We start from the raw sequence: 18,917 nt of genomic DNA on the forward strand, positions 1-18,917 counted from the left end.
TACTCACCCCGATGTCATCCAAGATACCATGTCTTTCTTTCTTCAGTCGAAAAGAAATTAAGGTTTTTGAGGAAAACATTCCAGGCTTTTTCTACACAGAATGGACTTCAACGGCAACCATCAATTGGTTCCATGGGAACCAATGTTCAAAAGAAGATTCAAATGTACGTCTCAATGCAGCTTCAAAGTCTCTACACGATCCCAGTCGAGAAATAAGGGTCTTATCTAGCGCAAACGATCTATCATTTTCTAAAAAAAAATGAAGATGTATATACTTTTTAACCACAATTATTCATCTTGTGCTGGTCTGCGATGCGCCACGCATTACGTAATCACGTTGGAAAAGGTCACGTTCATGTCATCTATCAAAGTTGTTTGTCTGTGTACTCCAGTTCAAGAAAGTAGGGAAGGGCAAAAAACGTTGTTTTTATTTATTTTAATATAAAAAAAAAAAATTCGTGACCTTTCTAACGTGATGGTGTAACACGTAGCGTGTCGCAGACCAGCACAAGATGAACAATTGTGGTTAAAAAGTATATATATATATATATATATATATATATATATATATTAGGGCTGGGAATCGATAAAAAAAAATTAAAGGGCACCTATTATGACATTTAAAATGTTCCTAATGTTGTTTAGGGAGTCCCCAACAACAGTTTTACATGCATGCAATGACAAAAAACACTTTTGTTTTCGTATAATATGCATTTATTTTTACCTGATTTGCTCACCGACTCCCAAATGATTCGTTTAACGACTCGTTTTTCAAACCCCTCCTTTGCGCGACGCTAATCTGCGTTGATTGGTCAGATGACCCAGCAGTGTTTACAGAGATAATACTTATTTTTAACACGGAGTACAATGATGCTTTTATCAATTAAATTGTATTATAATAATGATTATAGTCCACTGCTTTATAGTTTGTAGTAAAAAACGAAAAATAAGATAAATAATTTAATGTTATGTTAGCGAGCATAGCCCAGAGTTCATATTGTAAAAGCACAATCAGTCTTTGTTTGCATTAGCCCGATGCATAAACATAACGTTTTTACAAAAAAAAAAAATGCAGTTACGTTACAGTTATTACTCTATTCTTTAGACAACTCCGAAAACAACGACAAACACTTCACATATCTCAATACAATTGTCATTGAAGACCTAGAAGCTAAACGGTGCTTACACAACAAACAAAATAATTATTAAGCATGCTACATAAAATATAAAAGCAAAAATTATTAATAACACTTACAGGTTGTGATACGGAGGAGGAAGCTGATGCAAATACACTTGGAACTGAACCTTCCTTCAATATCAGCGGCTCGCGAATCCAAGTTTGATTGCATTTAAAAAGCAATCGTCTTCAAAATGACGCGAACAAAGCACAAGTCTCGGACTATACTTCTGTGGTATAGTGAATTGTAGCCATTAGTCTTCAAATGCTCCTCCTTGGGCAGATGAAAAAAGTTTGCTTTTGAGCCGCACTTCAGAACACAGCGTCTCGTCGCCATGATGTTTCCCTGCTGGCCTTGGAGCGCAATAAGTGGGCGTATCGTATTCAAATAACTTGACAAGTTGACGTCATCTAGTCAGAGAAAAAGCTTCGGTCTTCTAACGATTCATAAAAATGACTCAGAGTCGACTCTCACTTTTGAAAGACAATAACTTTATATACGGTGCACTTTCATATTTCAAACTTTGCAGGATGTTTTTGTTCACTTAGATCTATGTTACACACTACATGAAAGGTAAATTTCAAAATTCCATAATAGGTGCCCTTTAACTAATTAATTGCACATTTTCTGTAATTAATTGCAATTAATTGCGTTTCCCCCAAGCTTGTAATCATCAATATTTAAACTTAGAATCACCTAATTAAACAACACAGAAAAAAAAAGGAACAGAAAATAGCCCTATATTAAAATATTAAACATCAATATATCAATATATTATTATTTTTCAATAATCAACATAATCAATTTAACAGGTTATTATTATTATTATTATTTTAATAATTATCAAAACAAAATATAGTCCTACAAAGCTATTATTACCAGAGCATGTGATCAGAGCAGGTCATTTTACCATTGTTGTGACTATACCAGCTGAGCTCAGCAAACAGAAGTCTACAGAGAAATTTCACGTCATTTGAGTGGACTTTACTTTTCAAGTGCTTGGTACATGATTGAAGCCTTTGGGCCATTAACGACAGAGCCGCCGACACACACACACACACACACGGAACGGAGAGAGCGCCGCTGCTGGGCCGTTAACGACAGAGCGCGCCAACACACACACGCGCGCGCGCGGAGCACAGAACGCGACGCACATACTGAGCGGAAAAGACCCGCTCATGAAACCTGCCCGAGAATGAAACCTGATCGCCGAACACGGAGGGGCGGCAAATTTCAGCCTGTTTAATAGCAGACGCAGCAGGAAATCATTAAAACGAGGCAAAAAAAAAATGTGCTGCGTTATTTTTTTTTAACGCGTTAAACATTTCAAATTAATCGCAAAAATTAACGCGTTAATTCCCCCAGCCCTAATATATATATATATATATATATATTTTAGAAAATGACAGATCGTTTCGCTAGATAAGACCCTTATTTCTCAACTGGGTTTGAGACTTTGAAGCTGCATTGAGATGGAAATTTTAACCTTCTTTTGAACATTGGTTCCCATGGAACCAATGGATGGTTGCCATTGAAGTCCATTCTGTGTAGAAAAATCCTGGAATGTTTTCCTCAAAAACCTAAATTTCTTTTCGACTGAAGAAAGAAAGACGTGGACATCAGGGTTGATAAATTATCAGCAAAATTATTTTTGAAAGTGAACTAATCCTTTAATCCTCTTGCTACATTTCCGCCAATTATGCAATGTGGTGAATGTTCTCATCTATTTCAGGAAAATGCCATCACACCCAGCAATGGCTTCCTCTTTCCCACCACAGACTGGCTGATTGGAAACCACTCAGATGAGCTTACCCCATGGATCCCTGTAATAGCAGCCAGGCAAGTCATACAAATTAGCACTTGTTAAAAAGACACCTGCTCTCCAGTAAATGAATCTGAAGTGATTAGATAATTCATATTTTCCCAGTTTGTGGTATCAGTGCCAGTAAATAAATGAGCATTTAAAATTCTTTGTGGTTTACAATGACCCATTATGTATTGTAGATTAATATAATTTGATGTTCAAAAATATATTCTATTAGAGTTCTATTCAAATTGCACAAAAGAGTAAAACTAATAATTTCAGTTCTTGATATTTTTTATGCACTACTTTTCAAAAGTTTGGATTCAGTCAAATAAACTCAGCAGAATATGAAATATCATCTCTCTTTCAGCTGCTTTTACTTCCAGCAAACGTCTTAACATGTAAATATTTGTATTATCAAACGCATTTAAAAATTAGCAGTCCTCATTGTCTCCCTGCAGCAAGCCTATGGCATGTTCACGCAGGTGAGCATGGACTCCATATAATGAACAGATTGAATTGAGGCTTTTATTTACATGTAAACATTGAACGACTAGAGGGTGAGTACCGTATTTTCCGGACTATAACACACACTTTTTTTCATAGTTTTGCTGGTCCTGCGACTTATAGTCAGGTGCGACTTATATATCAAAATTAATTCATACTGACTGAGATGAACCAAGATAAAACATTACCGTCTACGGCCGCGAGAGGGTACTCTAGTTAGCGGAGTTGTTCAATGGATTCAGTGTTGTGGAATGAGATCGCGGGAGCTTTGTGAACTTGCTTACCGGTAACTTGTTGGACTTGTTAATTTAGCCTATTCAGCCTCCCAGGTATATGTTCTTTATGCTATTGTGTAGGCTTTCCCGCAGAAAATGTGTTAGTTAAGGTGTAACGTAACTTTGTGTAACTTAACTTTGTGTTAGCCTACGTGTCGCCATAGCCTTTCAGCATAAATGCTCCTGATAAATTATTTTTTATTAAAGCATTAACATTCACAATCCACTGTTAATTTAACATAAAAGCAAGCAGGCTGCGTGCATGGTTTGCCATGACTGAATGCGTGCTCCCTTAATAATTCCTATAAAGCTGACATCCCGACATTGCTAGCTTCCGTTATTGTTAGCACAACACGCTAACTCGCTAGCCTGTTAACCCGTGCGCTCAGTTATTTATTTTTTTCTCGCGTGCCCGCGCTTTTGAGTTCATAAAAGCCCAGGTGAGTAAGAATCAGTCAACAAACACGGTGAGTAATGTCTGGTCCTGTTATTGTCACCTGCACTTCATGTCACATGTTTACCATAGCCTTCTCTGTCAGCAATATAGGATTTATATGTGATAAATGCAAGGAGACAGTCAGGCTGACGGAGAAGATTTCAGAACTAGAGCAACGCATCCAAACTTTAATTGAGAATAGTAAGAACAGTGCTAGAGCTTTAGATACTATTTTGGATGCACCTAGCCTAGTGAACTCTTTACATGAGTCGGTTCCGGCTGAAGTAGAGCCCGTGCAGCAGGGCAGATGGGTGACAGTGAGAGATCGCTCTAGTCGCGGAAAATAGAGACACCAGCCACCATAGTCACATGTTTGCCGGGAGCCAGAGCGCCTGACATCAAAGCAAATTTAAAAGTGCTGGCTAATGCTAAACGTAAATTCTAATAAGATTATTATTCACGTCGGCACTAATGATGTTCGACTCCGCCAGTCGGAGATCACCAAAATTAATATTAAAGAGGTGTGTGAACTTGCAAGTACGATGTCAAGCACTGTAATTTGGCTGGCACTCAATGGCTGGCTGTCTGGGTGGTGTCTGCGAAATAATATAGAATTCATAGACAATTGAAAAAGTTTTTGGGGCAAACCTGACCTGTTGAAAAGAGATGGTATTCATCCCTCCTGGGATGGTGCTGCTCTTCTCTCTAGTAATTTGGCTCATAGTCTTAGAGATAAAACATGACAATCTGGGCCTCAGGTCAGGAAGCAGACAGACTGGCTTAACCGACCGTCTGCTAGCGGCCTCACGTCACCAAGGTCAGATAAATCCCATCACATAGAGACTCTTTCACCTAGATATCATCGTATAGAGACTGTGTCTGTTCCCCGAATTTGGAAATCCCAAAAACTTTCAAACCCATCTAAGGTTAAAAATTTAATTGATGTTCAACAAATAAAAAACAGATATAATACGGATGAGCAAATGATAAAGCTCGGGTTGCTGAATATTCGATCTCTTACTTCAAAAGCGCTAATAGTTAATGATATGATTACAGATTATAACCTAGATGTGCTGTGTTTGACAGAAACCTGGCTAAAACCAAACGATTACATTGCTTTAAATGAGTCAACCCCACAAGATTACGGTTATAAACATGAACCTCGTCTGAAACGCAAAGGAGGAGGTGTTGCTGTAATTTATAGTAATATTTTCAAAACCACTAAGAAATCTAGTTTTAAATATAATTATTTTGAATCGTTGGTGCTTAATGTAAAAATATATAGTGTAAACGATAAATCACGTTGGCACGTTGAAAATTCTGCTGGCTACTATATACAGGCCACCAGGGTACCATATAGACTTTATCAAAGAATTTGCAGACTTTCTATCAGAATTAGTATTGGCTGCAGATAAAGTGCTAATTGTTGGTGATTTTAATATACATATAGATAATAAAAAAGATGCATTGGGATTTGTATTTAAAGGTGCCATGTGTATTGTCTGGCAAAAAAAATCAAGTCATACTCCACATTCCATACCAGATGGGGGCAGTATACCTCCATAAAGTGAATTGGTCTACTCTAGAGTAACAGACGAGAAACGGCATAGTCTCTATGCTCCGCCCCTACCTTCACAACAACCCTAGAGCCATAGCCGAAGCCTCCAGAGGAACGTTGGGTGATGTCAAGTGATTTGGAAACATGACATCTTCAAGCTACTCCCCTTCACCTTTACCAGTGAATATGTTCATATTCGTTTTGTATGGAGACAGATCAGACTCATTAATAATTCACGCAGAAAACCTGATTCACACATGCTTAGACAATTTCACATGCATGAAACCTAATTCACATACACACCAAAAAAATTCACGTGCGTGGAAAATTTTTTTTCCCACAAAAAACAATTCACATGCGCAAAATAAAATTATATATTCATAAAATATATTTCACAAATGTAAAACACAATTCGTAGATATACAACTGTGTGCAAAAACCTTTGAGTGTTTAAAATGTACGAGTTTATCCCTGAATGTGGATGTGCAATCGTCATTCACGTGTGAATCGCCTCGGATGTGTGTGTGTTTTTGAGACTTTCCTGGCAGAGCTCTTGACCCACGCGGGTCAGTCGTACTCTTTAGCCAATCAGATGCGAGCTTACCATTCAACCAATCATATATGGAATCCCCTGAGAGTGCATTCGAGGAGCACGGTTCTGCGCACCATTTGCGCAATACGGATTAATTAGAACGGAAATGAAGCCTCAATGAAGCTTTCAATCCAGCATGGCGAACGAAGAACGGGTAGGAGTTTAGTTTATTTAATAAAAGTCTGAGTATACACGGTTTATCGTTTACACCAGGGGTGCCCAATCCTGCTCCTGGCGATCGACTGTCCTGCACAGTTCATCTCCAACCCTAATCAAACACACCTGAAGCAACCAATTAAGGTCTTCAGAGCACGTCAGGATCACTTGTAAATTAAAGGCAGGTGTGTTTGATTAGGGTTGGAGATGAACTGTGCAGCATGGGCGTAGGTTTAGGGGGGGACGCTAGGTACTAGTCCCAATCAATATTTTAAAATGACAAAATTGTCCCCACCAATATTTGTGAGAGAATTACGAGGCGGCCGCCTCCGTCAAATTAGGTGCCGCCTTCTGCTCTCGACAAAACTCGGATAGACAGTCACATGCTCAGATACACTTTTTCCACTGTGACGGTTCTGTTGGGTTCCTGTGGCCATTCTGTCCTGTGTCCATCAATCATATTACATGCGCTTCTTGAGGCACACGCGCGCGCGATCTCTTGCTCTCTCTTCCTCTCTGTGCGTGCGCTACGCGGTTTGGAGCACAGTCTCTGTCTCGCGGGCGCGCTCGCTCTAGATTCCGGGAGGTTTTAACTAATTCGCGGGCATCAGTGAGCCGCTATCAATATGCGGGAGACTCCCGGGATGTCTGTATTTCTAGACTGAAATAATATCGGCATTATTATTGATTTTCATTAGGTAATGTTTTTGGTGCCCCCTCAGCTCTTGGTGCCCTACGCACAGTGCGTGTTGGGAGCGTTGGCGCTGAGCATACATTTAATAAAATTAGGGGGGAAATGCCCTTTATAAAGGTAAAAAATAATATTCTGATAAGATTGTTTTCCAACAGTGACGTAATGAAACATTGACAATTTAAGTTTGAAGGGAGTAAAGCCTCGGTTTAGGCTATTAAAGAAATTTAATTTTGCCAAAAGAAGAACTTTTATTTTAAATAAATGTTATTTTTAAATCACCCTACTACAGTGTGACATTTCACCATATTATCATGCTTAACACTGATAATTTGAATTGTAATGTGATGATCAGATATCTAAATCAGAGAATATCATAGGTTTGGGTGGGTGGATTATTTATTTTTAACAGTGGGTTCTGGTGACTCAAAGTGCACCAGATTAATGAATTTATCTTTAAAATGTAAAAAAAAATTCTTATGGGTGGGCATGCACCCTGACCCCCCTAGAGGTACCGAGGTCCATCCACAAAAGTACTGTGGAAAACAAACGTTGGTATATGAAAAATACAAGTTAAATTATCTTTTTAATAAAGTACATCATCAGAATTTTACCAACTCCGCCTAGTTTTGAGCCAGGAAAAAAACCCTGTTGCAGCTATTTGCATCTATTCCCATGGCCAGTACGACAGTACAAGGAACGCCGTCATTTGATTGGTTGAAAAAAAAAGGGGGTGGTGTGGGGGTGGGATGTCCCCACCAAAGCTGAGACCAAACCTACGCCCTTGCTGTGCAGGACAGTAGTGGTGGGCAGATCGAGGCTTCGTGGAAACAGTTGAACCAAATGGTCCATATTGTGTCGAGGCTTCGAATCAATCCGACACCCGTCTCAACGGTGACATCTAGTGGTCACTTGCAGGTGTTGATCCTGAAACAACCTTGACGAGCCATTAAAAAAAAAAGTTTTTATTTTTTTTATTGTATTTTTCTAATATGTGACGCTTGTAACCTATAGGCTCATCACTGTGCATAATGTTATTTTGGTCCTGCAAAATGAATATTAATAAAAGAAATCAAGCCACAATGTCTCACTTTTTTAGAGATTTTTATTAAAAAATATTAATTTCTTAATATTAAGAAATTATAAGACTTAGCTTACTTCTTTTTTTACAGATAATTTCTCCAGCCTTTGAAAAAATCCTCTCACAAGGGACACTTGTTGCTGGCATGCAAAGACATTTTTTAGCTAGGACATACAAAAGAGGAAAGATTACTGCTCTCTCTTTCCAGTAAGTTAGTGGATCATGAGTTCTGGGCATCTATCTATCCAAATATATCTATCTATATGAATCTATCTATGTATCTAGATATGTATCTATAATCTATCCATATACCTAGATATGTTTCTATAATCTATCTATGTATTTATATATAGGCTATCTATAATCTATCTATATATGTATCTATCTATTAATCTAGCTGTCAGGACAGGACATCCCTACAGGACAGTCGATCGCCAGGAGCAGGATTGGGCACCCCTGGTTTACACATTCAATCAAGAATGTTACAGTTTTCTAGTCAGAAAACCTAAGTTAAAAGTAAAAAAAAAAATAGACGGTTGCAACAAGACAGTTACAGTAACGCTAATTATAAATTAAACTGCAATAAAGATAGTAAAAAGAAAGACTAAAAGCAATAGGGCTGTGTTGAAAAAAATCGATTCACCAATTCTGAATCGATTTTCATATTAATTTCTAAAGATCGATCCGTGGACCAGGGGCCCTGTAAACGATAAACCGTGTATACTCAGACTTTTATTAAATAAACTAAACTCGTACCGCCATGCTGGATTGAAAGCTTCATTGAGGCTTCATTTCCGTTCTAATTAATCCGTATTGCGCAAATGGTGCGCAGAACCGTGCTCCTCGAATGCACTCTCAGGGGATTCCATATATGATTGGTTGAATGGTAAGCTCGCATCTGATTGGCTAAAGAGTACGACTGACCCGCGTGGGTCAAGAGCTCTGCCAGGAAAGTCTCAAAAACACTCACACACACATCCGAGGCGATTCACACGTGAATGACGATTGTACATCCACATTCAGGGATAAACTCGTACATTTTAAACACTCAAAGGTTTTTGCACACAGTTGTATATCTACGAATTGTGTTTTGCATTTGTGAAATGTATTTTATGAATATATCATTGTATTTTGCGCTTGTGAATTGTTTTTTGTGAAAAAAAAAAAATTCCACGCACGTGAATTTTTTTTGTGTGTACGTGAATTAGGTTTCATGCATGTGAAATTGTCTAAGCATGTGTGAATCAGGTTTTCTGCGTGAATTATTAATGAGTCTGATCTGTCTCCATATTTTGTTCATATTACATTTTGAGTTGTATATACACATTGTTTGAATTAAATTAATTTGACAGACAGCATTCTGTCAACATCATTGGTCAACATCAGACAGCGCACATGAACCGATCATCTCTACTATAGTTAAAAAAAACACGAACACTGTTGAAAGATACAGTAGGCTACAAATGACCTGTTCGCGCCACAAATTGTTCTCCGTCCTTAGCGACCGAGTCATTGAATGTGAAACAGCCGGCTGCTGTCGTCAGCGAGCAGCAATATTCAGACAACGAGGGCGCGCGCGCCGCGTTGATACCTCCGTTTCAGTTTCTCGAACCCGAGCAGTGCGGCGGTCAGAACACGGAGACCATTCTGCCCCTAGCTATGTGTGCGAAAGCATGGGAAGCGATCCCGGGCGTGTCGGAATGGGTGCTGAACGTTGTAAAACAGGGCTATGCGCTGCAGTTCGCTCGCCGTCCCCCGCGCTTTCGACCCCGGACCGTGATGAGCGGTCCTTTTCTTATCTGATTTGATTTGTGCTTCAGAGCGCGTTTTTTTCCCTGCTGCGGGTGGTGGTGGTAGGGGTCTCTTGCCAAGGGCTTCAGCCATCCTTCCGCTCTCTTCCCTAAATTGAAATGAAGTAGTGGGCTGTACTTTCCACACGATTGACATCAGGTTCAAGTACGCCCACAAGCCGTGCGAGTTATTTGTGTATTGCAGGTTGGCTGGTGGTTATGTTGCCCGCATACCGCCTCCCATGGCCGAAACTGGTATTACGACACCTGTCGGGCCGTGGCTAGTAATGCTAATGCTAATTAAGGTTGATATCTCTGCAGCACTATAACTTGACATTTTTTTAATGACATCATCGCCCTTATTTCTTCTCATTCTTTTGATGCGTGTAGATCATTTTTTGGATATTTTTACCTCAATTTTTACACATGGCACCTTTAAAGACATTGTAAACTCAATTGGAGTTAGACAACACGTGTCAGGACCTACTCATTGCCGTAATCATACTCTATACTATCACATGGAATAGATGTTGATGCCGTTGAAATACTGCTGCAGAGCAATGACATCTCAGATCATTATCTAGTCTCATGTAAATTACATTTAGCCAAGGCTGCAAAGCCGACTCCGTGTTATAAATATGTTAGATCCATCCCTTCTGCCACGAAAGATTGCTTTATCAATAATCTTCCTAATCAGTTTCATCATCTCAGCATCCCGGATAGCTTAGAAGAACTTGATATTGCAACAGAAACTTTTAACTCTCTTTTCCAGCACTTTAAACACAGTTGCTCCGCTGCGCTTAAAGAAAATTAAAGAACATAGTCCAATGCCGTGGCACAACGAGCATACTCAGGCCTTAAGAGAGCAGCCAGAAAAATGGAGCGCAACTGGAAGAAAACAAAACTAGAGGTATTTGGGATTTCATGAAAAGAGAGCTCGATAGCTTAAAGAGAGGCTTTAAAAGCTGCTAGATCTGCTTATTTTTCAACACTATTAGAAGAAAATAAACATAATCCTAGGTATTTATTTGAAACAGTGGCTAAACTAACGGAAAAGAAAGCTTCAGACCCAGAAGTTTCCAAGCAACACAGCAGTAATGACTTTATGAACTTCTTCACTTATAAGATCGATAATATCAGGGACAAAATTATAAGTCAAGTCACCTTTATTTATATAGCGCTTTTTACAATACAGATTGTATCAAAGCAGCTTCACAGTGATAACATGAAAATAATACAAAAAAACAATTTCATCATCGTCCACCATTAAGGCAGATCTATAATATTGTTAAATATAAAATGTCCCCAACTAAGCAAGCCAGAAGGTAAGGCAACAGCTTCAAGGAACCAAAACTCCATCAGGTGACAGAATGGAGAAAAAAAACCTTGGGAGAACCCAGGCTCAGTCGGGGGCCAGTTCTCCTTTGGCCAATTAGTGAACAGTGTATGATTATGATTCAGGAGCATTACAGGTCAGAAGTTCAGAATGAATCAAAGTATTTGTCCAGTTCCGGTTGGTTGAAGTCGGAGTGGAGAGGAGGAGAGACTGGTTGACACTTCAGGTCAGCGGCGTCGTCGTGTCCTGGCGCTGGTCCTTCATCAGATCTGGATACGGCCTGGTTCCGGTGGACAGCGGTAAACCTCGGGATAGACAGAGAGACTAATATTAGCGTAGACGCCATCCTTCTTATGATGTACCAAGTACATCAGGATTTACGGGAAGTGTTCCCGGTCCCGGCTGTTCTAAACTATGCAGCCTAACATTGAATTATAGAAGTCTATAATGTGTTATGTGTATGCTAGGCCGAAGAGATGTGTTTTTAGTCTAGATTTGAACTGACAGAGTGTGTCTGCTTCCCGGACAATGTTAGGAAGACTGTTCCAAAGTTTTGGTGCTAAATAGGAAAAGGATCTACCGCCAGCAGTCGATTTTGATATTCTAGGTATTATTAACTGGCCGGAATTTTGAGATCGCAGTAGACGTGAAGGACTATAATGCGTTAAGAGCTCGCTCAAGTACTGCGGAGCTAAACCATTTAGTGCTTTGTAAGTGAGCAGCAATATTTTAAAATGTATACGATGTTTAATAGGCAGCCAATGCAGTGTTGACAGAACGGGGCTAATATGGTCATACTTCCTGGTTCTGGTAAGAACTCGAGTTGCTGCGTTTTGGACCAGCTGTAGTTTGTTTATTAAGCGTGCAGGGCAACCACCCAGTAGAGCATTACAATAATCTAGCCTTGAGGTCATGAACGCATGAACTAATTGTTCTGCATTATTCATTGAGAGCATATGACGTAATTTAGATATATTTTTAAGATGGAAGAAAGCGGTTTTACAGATACTAGATACATGACTTTCAAATGAAAGATTATTATCAAAGAGCACACCCAGGTTCCTAATCGACGACGAAGACTTAACAGAGCAGTCATCAAGTGTTAGACAGTATTCTAGGTTATTACGTGTGGAAGTTTTTTGTCCAATAATTAGAATCTCTGTTTTTTCTGAATTTAGTAGTAGGAAATTACTAGTCATCTATTTTTTATATCAGCTATGCATTCCGTTAATTTTGTGAATTGGTAAGTTTCGTTTGAAGAAATATACAGCTGAGTATCGTCGGCATAACAGTGAAAGCTAATTCCATGTTTCCTAATGATATCTCCTAATGGTGGCATATACAGATTGAACAGCAGCGGTCCTAGTACTGAGCCTTGTGGTACACCATACTGAACTTGTGATCGATAAGACATCTCTTCATTTACTGCTACAAACTGATAACGGTCAGATAAGTATGATTTAAACCATGCTAGTGCAATTCCACTAATGCCAACATAATGTTTGAGTCTTTTTAAAAGGATGTTGTGGTCAATGGTGTCAAATGCAGCACTAAGATCGAGTAATACTAATAGAGAGATACAACCACGATCGGATAATAAGAGCAAATCATTTGTGACTTTAACGAGAGCTGTCTCGGTACTATGGTACGGTCTAAATCCTGACTGAAAATCCTTGCAGATATAATTTCTTTCAAGAAAGGAACATATTTGTGAAGATACTGCTTTTTCTAATATCTTTGACAGAAAAGGCAGATTTGAGATCGGCCTGTAATTGACTAATTTTATAGGATCAAGTTGCGTTTTTTTAACAAGCGGTTTAATCATAGCTAGCTTAAAGGTTTTTGGTACGTATCCTAGAGACAAAGATGAGTTAATGATATTAAGAAGAGGATCTATGACATCTGGAAGCATCTCTTTCAGTAGCTTAGTCGGTATAGGGTCTAACATACACGTTGTCGATTTAGATGATTTGACGAGTTTGCAAAATTCTTCCTCTCCTATAGCAATGAATGAATCAAATTTTCCCTCAGGGAGACTACAATGCACTTCCTGATGCGATACTGTATTAGACGGTTGCATAGTTATAATTTTGTCTCTGATATTATCGATCTTATAAGTGAAGAAGTTCATAAAGTCATTACTGCTGTTTGGCTTGGAAACTTCTGGGCTTGAAGCTTTCTTTTTCGTTAGTTTAGCCACTGTTTCAAATAAATACCTAGGATTATGTTTATTTTCTTCTAATAGGGTTGAAAAATAAGCAGATCTAGCAGCTTTTAAAGCCTCTCTGTAAGCAATCGAGCTCTCCTTCCATGAAATCCGAAACACCTCTAGTTTTGTTTTCTTCCAGTTGCGCTCCATTTTTCTGGCTGCTGTCTTAAGGCCTGAGTGTGCTCGTTGTGCCACGGCGTTGGACTATGTTGGACTATAACTATACAACCGTCTAATACAGTATCGCATCAGGAAGTGCATTGTAGTCTCCCTGAGGGAAAATTTGATTCATTCATTGCTATAGGAGAGGAAGAATTTTGCAAACTCGTCAAATCATTTAAATCGACAACTTGTATGTTAGACCCTATACCGACTAAGCTACTGAAAGAGATGCTTCCAGATGTCATAGATCCTCTTCTTAATATCATTAATTAATCTTTGTCTCTAGGATACGTACCAAAAACCTTTAAGCTAGCTATGATTAAACCGCTCGTTAAAAAAACGCAACTTGATCCTTAAAAAAAATTTGCCAATTACAGGCCGATCTCCAATCTGCCTTTTCTGTCAAAGATATTAGAAAAAGCAGTATCATCACAACTATGTTCCTTTCTTGAAAGAAATGATATCTGCGAGGATTTTCAGTCCGGATTTAGACCGTACCATAGTACCGAGACAGCTCTCGTTAAAGTCACAAATGATTTGCTCTTATCATGGTTGTATCTCTCTATTAGTATTACTTGATCTTAGTGCTGCATTTGACACCATTGACCACAACATCCTTTTAAATAGACTCGAACATTATGTTGGAATTAGTGGAATTGCACTAGCATGGTTTAAATCATACTTATCTGACCGTTATCAGTTTGTAGCAGTAAATGAAGAGATGTCTTATCGATCACAAGTTCAGTATGGTGTACCACAAGGCTCAGTACTAGGACCGCTGCTGTTCACTCTGTACATGCTACCATTAGGAGATATCATTAGGAAACATGGAATTAGCTTTCACTGTTATGCCGACGATACTCGGCTATATATTTCTTCAAAACCTAACGAAACCTACCAATTCACAAAATTAACGGAATGCATAGCTGATATAAAAAATTGGATGACTAGTAATTGCCTACTACAAAAAAAACAAAAAAAACAAACAGAGATTCTAATTATTGGACAAAAAACTTCCACACGTAATAACCTAGAATACTGTCTAACACTTGATGGCTGCTCTGTTAAGTCTTCGTCGTCGGTTAGGAACCTGGGTGTGCTCTTTGATACCAATATTTCATTTGAAAGTCCTGTGTCTAGTATCTGTAAAACCGCATTTGTCCATCTTAAAAATATATGTAAATTACGTCATATGCTCTCATTGACAAATCCGGAACAATTAGTTCATGTGTTCATGACCTCAAGGCTAGATTATTGTAATGCTCTACTGGGTGGTTGCCCTGCATGCTTAAAGGATTAGTTCACTTTTAAAGTGAAAATTCTGTAATCATAAACTCACCCTTAAGTTGTTTCAAACCTGTATGAATTTCTTTCCTCTGCTGAACACAAAGGAAGATATTTAGAAGAATGTCAGTAACCAAACAGTTTTTGGTTCCCATTGACTTCCATAGTAGGAAAAAAATATACTATGGAAGTCAATGGGAACCAAAAACTGTCTGGTTACTGACATTCTTCTAAATATCTTCCTTTGTGTTCAGCAGAGGAAAGAAATTCATACAGGTTTGAAACAACTTAAGGGTGAGTATATGATGACAGAATTTTCATTTTAAAAGTGAACTAATCCTTTAACAAACAAACTACAGCTAGTTCAAAACGCAGCAGCTCGAGTTCTTACCAGAACCAGGAAGTATGACCATATTAGCCCCGTTCTGTCAACACTGCATTGGCTGCCTATTAACCCTCTGGAGTCTAAGGTGTTTTTGGGGTCCTTGAGATGTTTTGACATGACCTGATATTTGTATTTTTTTCAGTTGCTTATAAACATATTAATGGCAAAGGTATAATTACACTCTATTTAGCACGAACATGGCTATCATAATATGTGAGCAACATGTATGTACATGTTTGCATTTTTGAGAGAATATTATTTATGCGTGGTTATTCAAAAAACTCAATCTTAAATTGTCTGATATAAGACCACAAACGACCAACTTCACATATTCCCACAATACTTTTGACTAATGGATGTTGTCGGCTAAAGTGTTTACTTTAAAATGATCTGAAAATCATCCGGGCTAATCGTTCACATTAAACAATAGATTGATTTAAATTTTGGAAGACACTTTTTGTTTGGAAGGGCAATATGCAGGTGGGCGTGAATGATCCAACAAGGTCATGAATAATGTCCTTATTCACACCTGAGAGAAGACAGACCCACTAATGCTGCATACTAATGAGCATTTCATTCAGGTGTCACTGAGCCACAAGATAGAATGCAAAGACAACACACACACATATACACACACACACACATATATATACATACACACACACATATATATATACACACACACATACATACATATATATATATATATATATATAAATAACTACAGAATTGGTTCAGAGTTGGAAACATCTTGAAAAAAAGTGTATTTTTCCACAAACTGTATGCTTGCAAATTGTATAATATCCAAGGTAAACATTTCTAGTAATTGTGCAGTTAATTCTCATTCGTATTTTCAGAAAGTTTTGGATGTAGGCTATCCTCTCCCCAAATTTGTCACTAATAAAAAACAAAAATAATTTAAAGAGAAGGCTTATATTGATCTTTTAAGATTTTGTTTGCACCTTGTAAATTAGGTTTTGATGTGGCAGTAAAAACTTTATAATCTATCCAAAACGAAATGTTGTCTTTCATATTTCGTCTGTAACATATTGTCTTTTATAGGCTAATATATATTAGGGCATAAATGTTAATTTGAAGTTTAATATGTTGCTTATACAAAGACATTTTATTTCAACGTATTCAGTCGATTTTTACTCATCTCAGTAGGCAAGATAGTTTCATTCACACACAGACACGCGCGAGCTGTAGTAGCGAAACAACAACAACATGCGTCTGTGCCGTTCATTCATTCATTCAAACACAGAAACGCGTGAGCTGGAGTAAACAACATGTGCCGTTCATTCATCAAACACAGAAACGCGCGAGCTGGAGTAAACAACAGCATGTGCCGTTCATTCATTCAAACACAGAAACGCGCGAGCTGGAGTAAACAACAGCATGTGCCGTTCATTCATTCAAACACAGAAACGCGCGAGCTGGAGTAAACAACAGCATGTGCCGTTCATTCATTCAAACACAGAAACGCGTGAGCTGGAGTAAACAACAGCATGTGCCGTTCATTCATTTAAAACACAGAAACGCGCGAGCTGGAGTAAACAACAGCATGTGCCGTTCATTCATTCAAACACAGAAACGCGTGAACTGGAGTAAACAACAGCATGTGCCGTTCATTCATTCAAACACAGAAACGCGATTCAAATTTAAACAGTCTTTTGCGGTTTACAGACACCATTTCATATCGCGATTAGAACAAAGCACTTACTGATGATCTGCAGCTGAATCCGTTGTTAGGCTACTCCAGCACGTTTGAGGTAAAATTTCCAGGATTATCACGATATTATTATTCCTCACAGCGAGTGTGTTGTCCAGCTGTTGTGGGCGTTGACTGGTTTGCATGTGTTGCTTCAGATAATCTGCGTCTGAATAGCGCGCGCGCTCTCGATGGGCGTGTCACATTAGCAGATAATGAGCTTGCCAGAACGATAATGAGAACGGATGATCTCTCGCTCTTTATATATAGATTACATAAACAGAGAATATTTGTTTTAGTTTTGAATTAGATAATTTAAAACTACACACTTAAATGATTATAGAGATATATAGCTCATGTCTGAGTGAATAGTATTCGCTGAGTTTTGTATATGTTTACAGACGTGCTTCAGAAAAAAAGTTCACGGAGACTGAGAGGCAGAAAGCACTCCCTGTTTACTTTCTTTATTTTACAAAAGCACAATGTTTTATTTCGATTGTAAGTGGACACATAAAAAAAGTAGACATTTAACAGCTTATTTTTTCATATTTCTTAAGGCTGTATGACCAAAACTGACGGAGTATTTTAGGTCTATTTTGCTGCTATGTAAAAAAAAACGAGCAAAACGCGCCCGTGCGTTTGCCGACCTCAGAGGGTTAAACATCGTATACATTTTAAAATATTGTTGATTACTTACAAAGCACTAAATGGTTTAGCTCCGCAGTACTTGAGCGAGCCAAATTCCGGCCAGTTAATAATACCTAGAATATCAAAATCGACTGCTGGCGGTAGATCCTTTTCTATTTAGCACCAAAACTTTGGAACAGTCTTCCTACCATTGTCCGGGAAGCAGACACACTCTGTCAGTTCAAAGCTAGATTAAAGACATATCTCTTTGACCTAGCATTCACATAATGCATTATAGACTTCTATAACTCAATGTTAGGCTGCATAGATTAGGTCAGCCGGAACTGGGAACACTTCCCTTAAATCCTGATGTACTCACTACATCATAAGAAGAATGGCATCTACTCCAATTTTAGTGTCTTTGTTTATCCCAAGGTTTTCCCGCAGCCTGCCGGATCCAGGCCATATCCAGATCTGACGAAGGACCTTCGCCTGGACCTGATGACAACGCAGTGCTGAAGTGCCAACTAGCCTCTCCCTATGGAGGATCCCTTTACCACTCTACAGATAAAGCATTCTGGAAATTCACGTATCTACCCCGTAGTGATAAAATAAAATTCTGTATCAAATTTATAGGCAGGACAAGTAGTTTAAGGCTTGGTTTGTAGAGAATTACAAACATGCGGACATATATTCAAATGCATATAACTATAGAATTAATTCTTGATGCGCACATGAGCGCCATCAGTGTTTATCACAGGTTCACGTTTAAAGTCTGTGTAGAGAGAAAGGTGTCGTCTTAGCGGGCCCTAATTTAATAACAAATTATCCTTTCGACGGAAGTGAATCAATCAAAACTAACTTTAGCTGGAAAATAACATTATTGAAGAACCGCAATAAAGCCAAAACAATCTGTTACCTTAAATTATACGTTTATCTCTGTAAAGCAGCTTTGAAACAATCTACATTGTTAAAAGCGCTATATAAATGATGACTTGACTTGACACAATAGGGCATTCTGGGTTGAGCGAGCGGCGCTGAGCGGACGGAATCTTCAGAAAGGCGCTCTCCGCTCAGGCGGAAGTATTACCGCTCCGCTCCGCTCCGCTCACATGCTCTGGCCCGCACACACATA

The 18,917-nt window shown here is 38.6% G+C and overlaps 1 protein-coding gene across 2 annotated transcripts in view; it reads left to right on the forward strand.

Moving 5' to 3' along the window:
- Positions 1-18,917, forward strand: part of trmt44 (tRNA methyltransferase 44 homolog) — a 157,447-nt gene that overhangs the window by 95,976 nt on the left and 42,554 nt on the right. For both annotated transcript variants that reach the window (XM_079603545.1, XM_079603546.1), the window contains exon 7: positions 2,911-3,017. In XM_079603545.1, coding sequence (XP_079459671.1) covers positions 2,911-3,017 — 107 coding nt within the window. The remainder of the gene's footprint in view (positions 1-2,910; positions 3,018-18,917) is intronic.

Source organism: Phoxinus phoxinus, assembly GCF_949152265.1.
Source record: "Phoxinus phoxinus genome assembly, chromosome: 2".
Taxonomy (NCBI): Eukaryota; Metazoa; Chordata; class Actinopteri; order Cypriniformes; family Leuciscidae; genus Phoxinus; species Phoxinus phoxinus.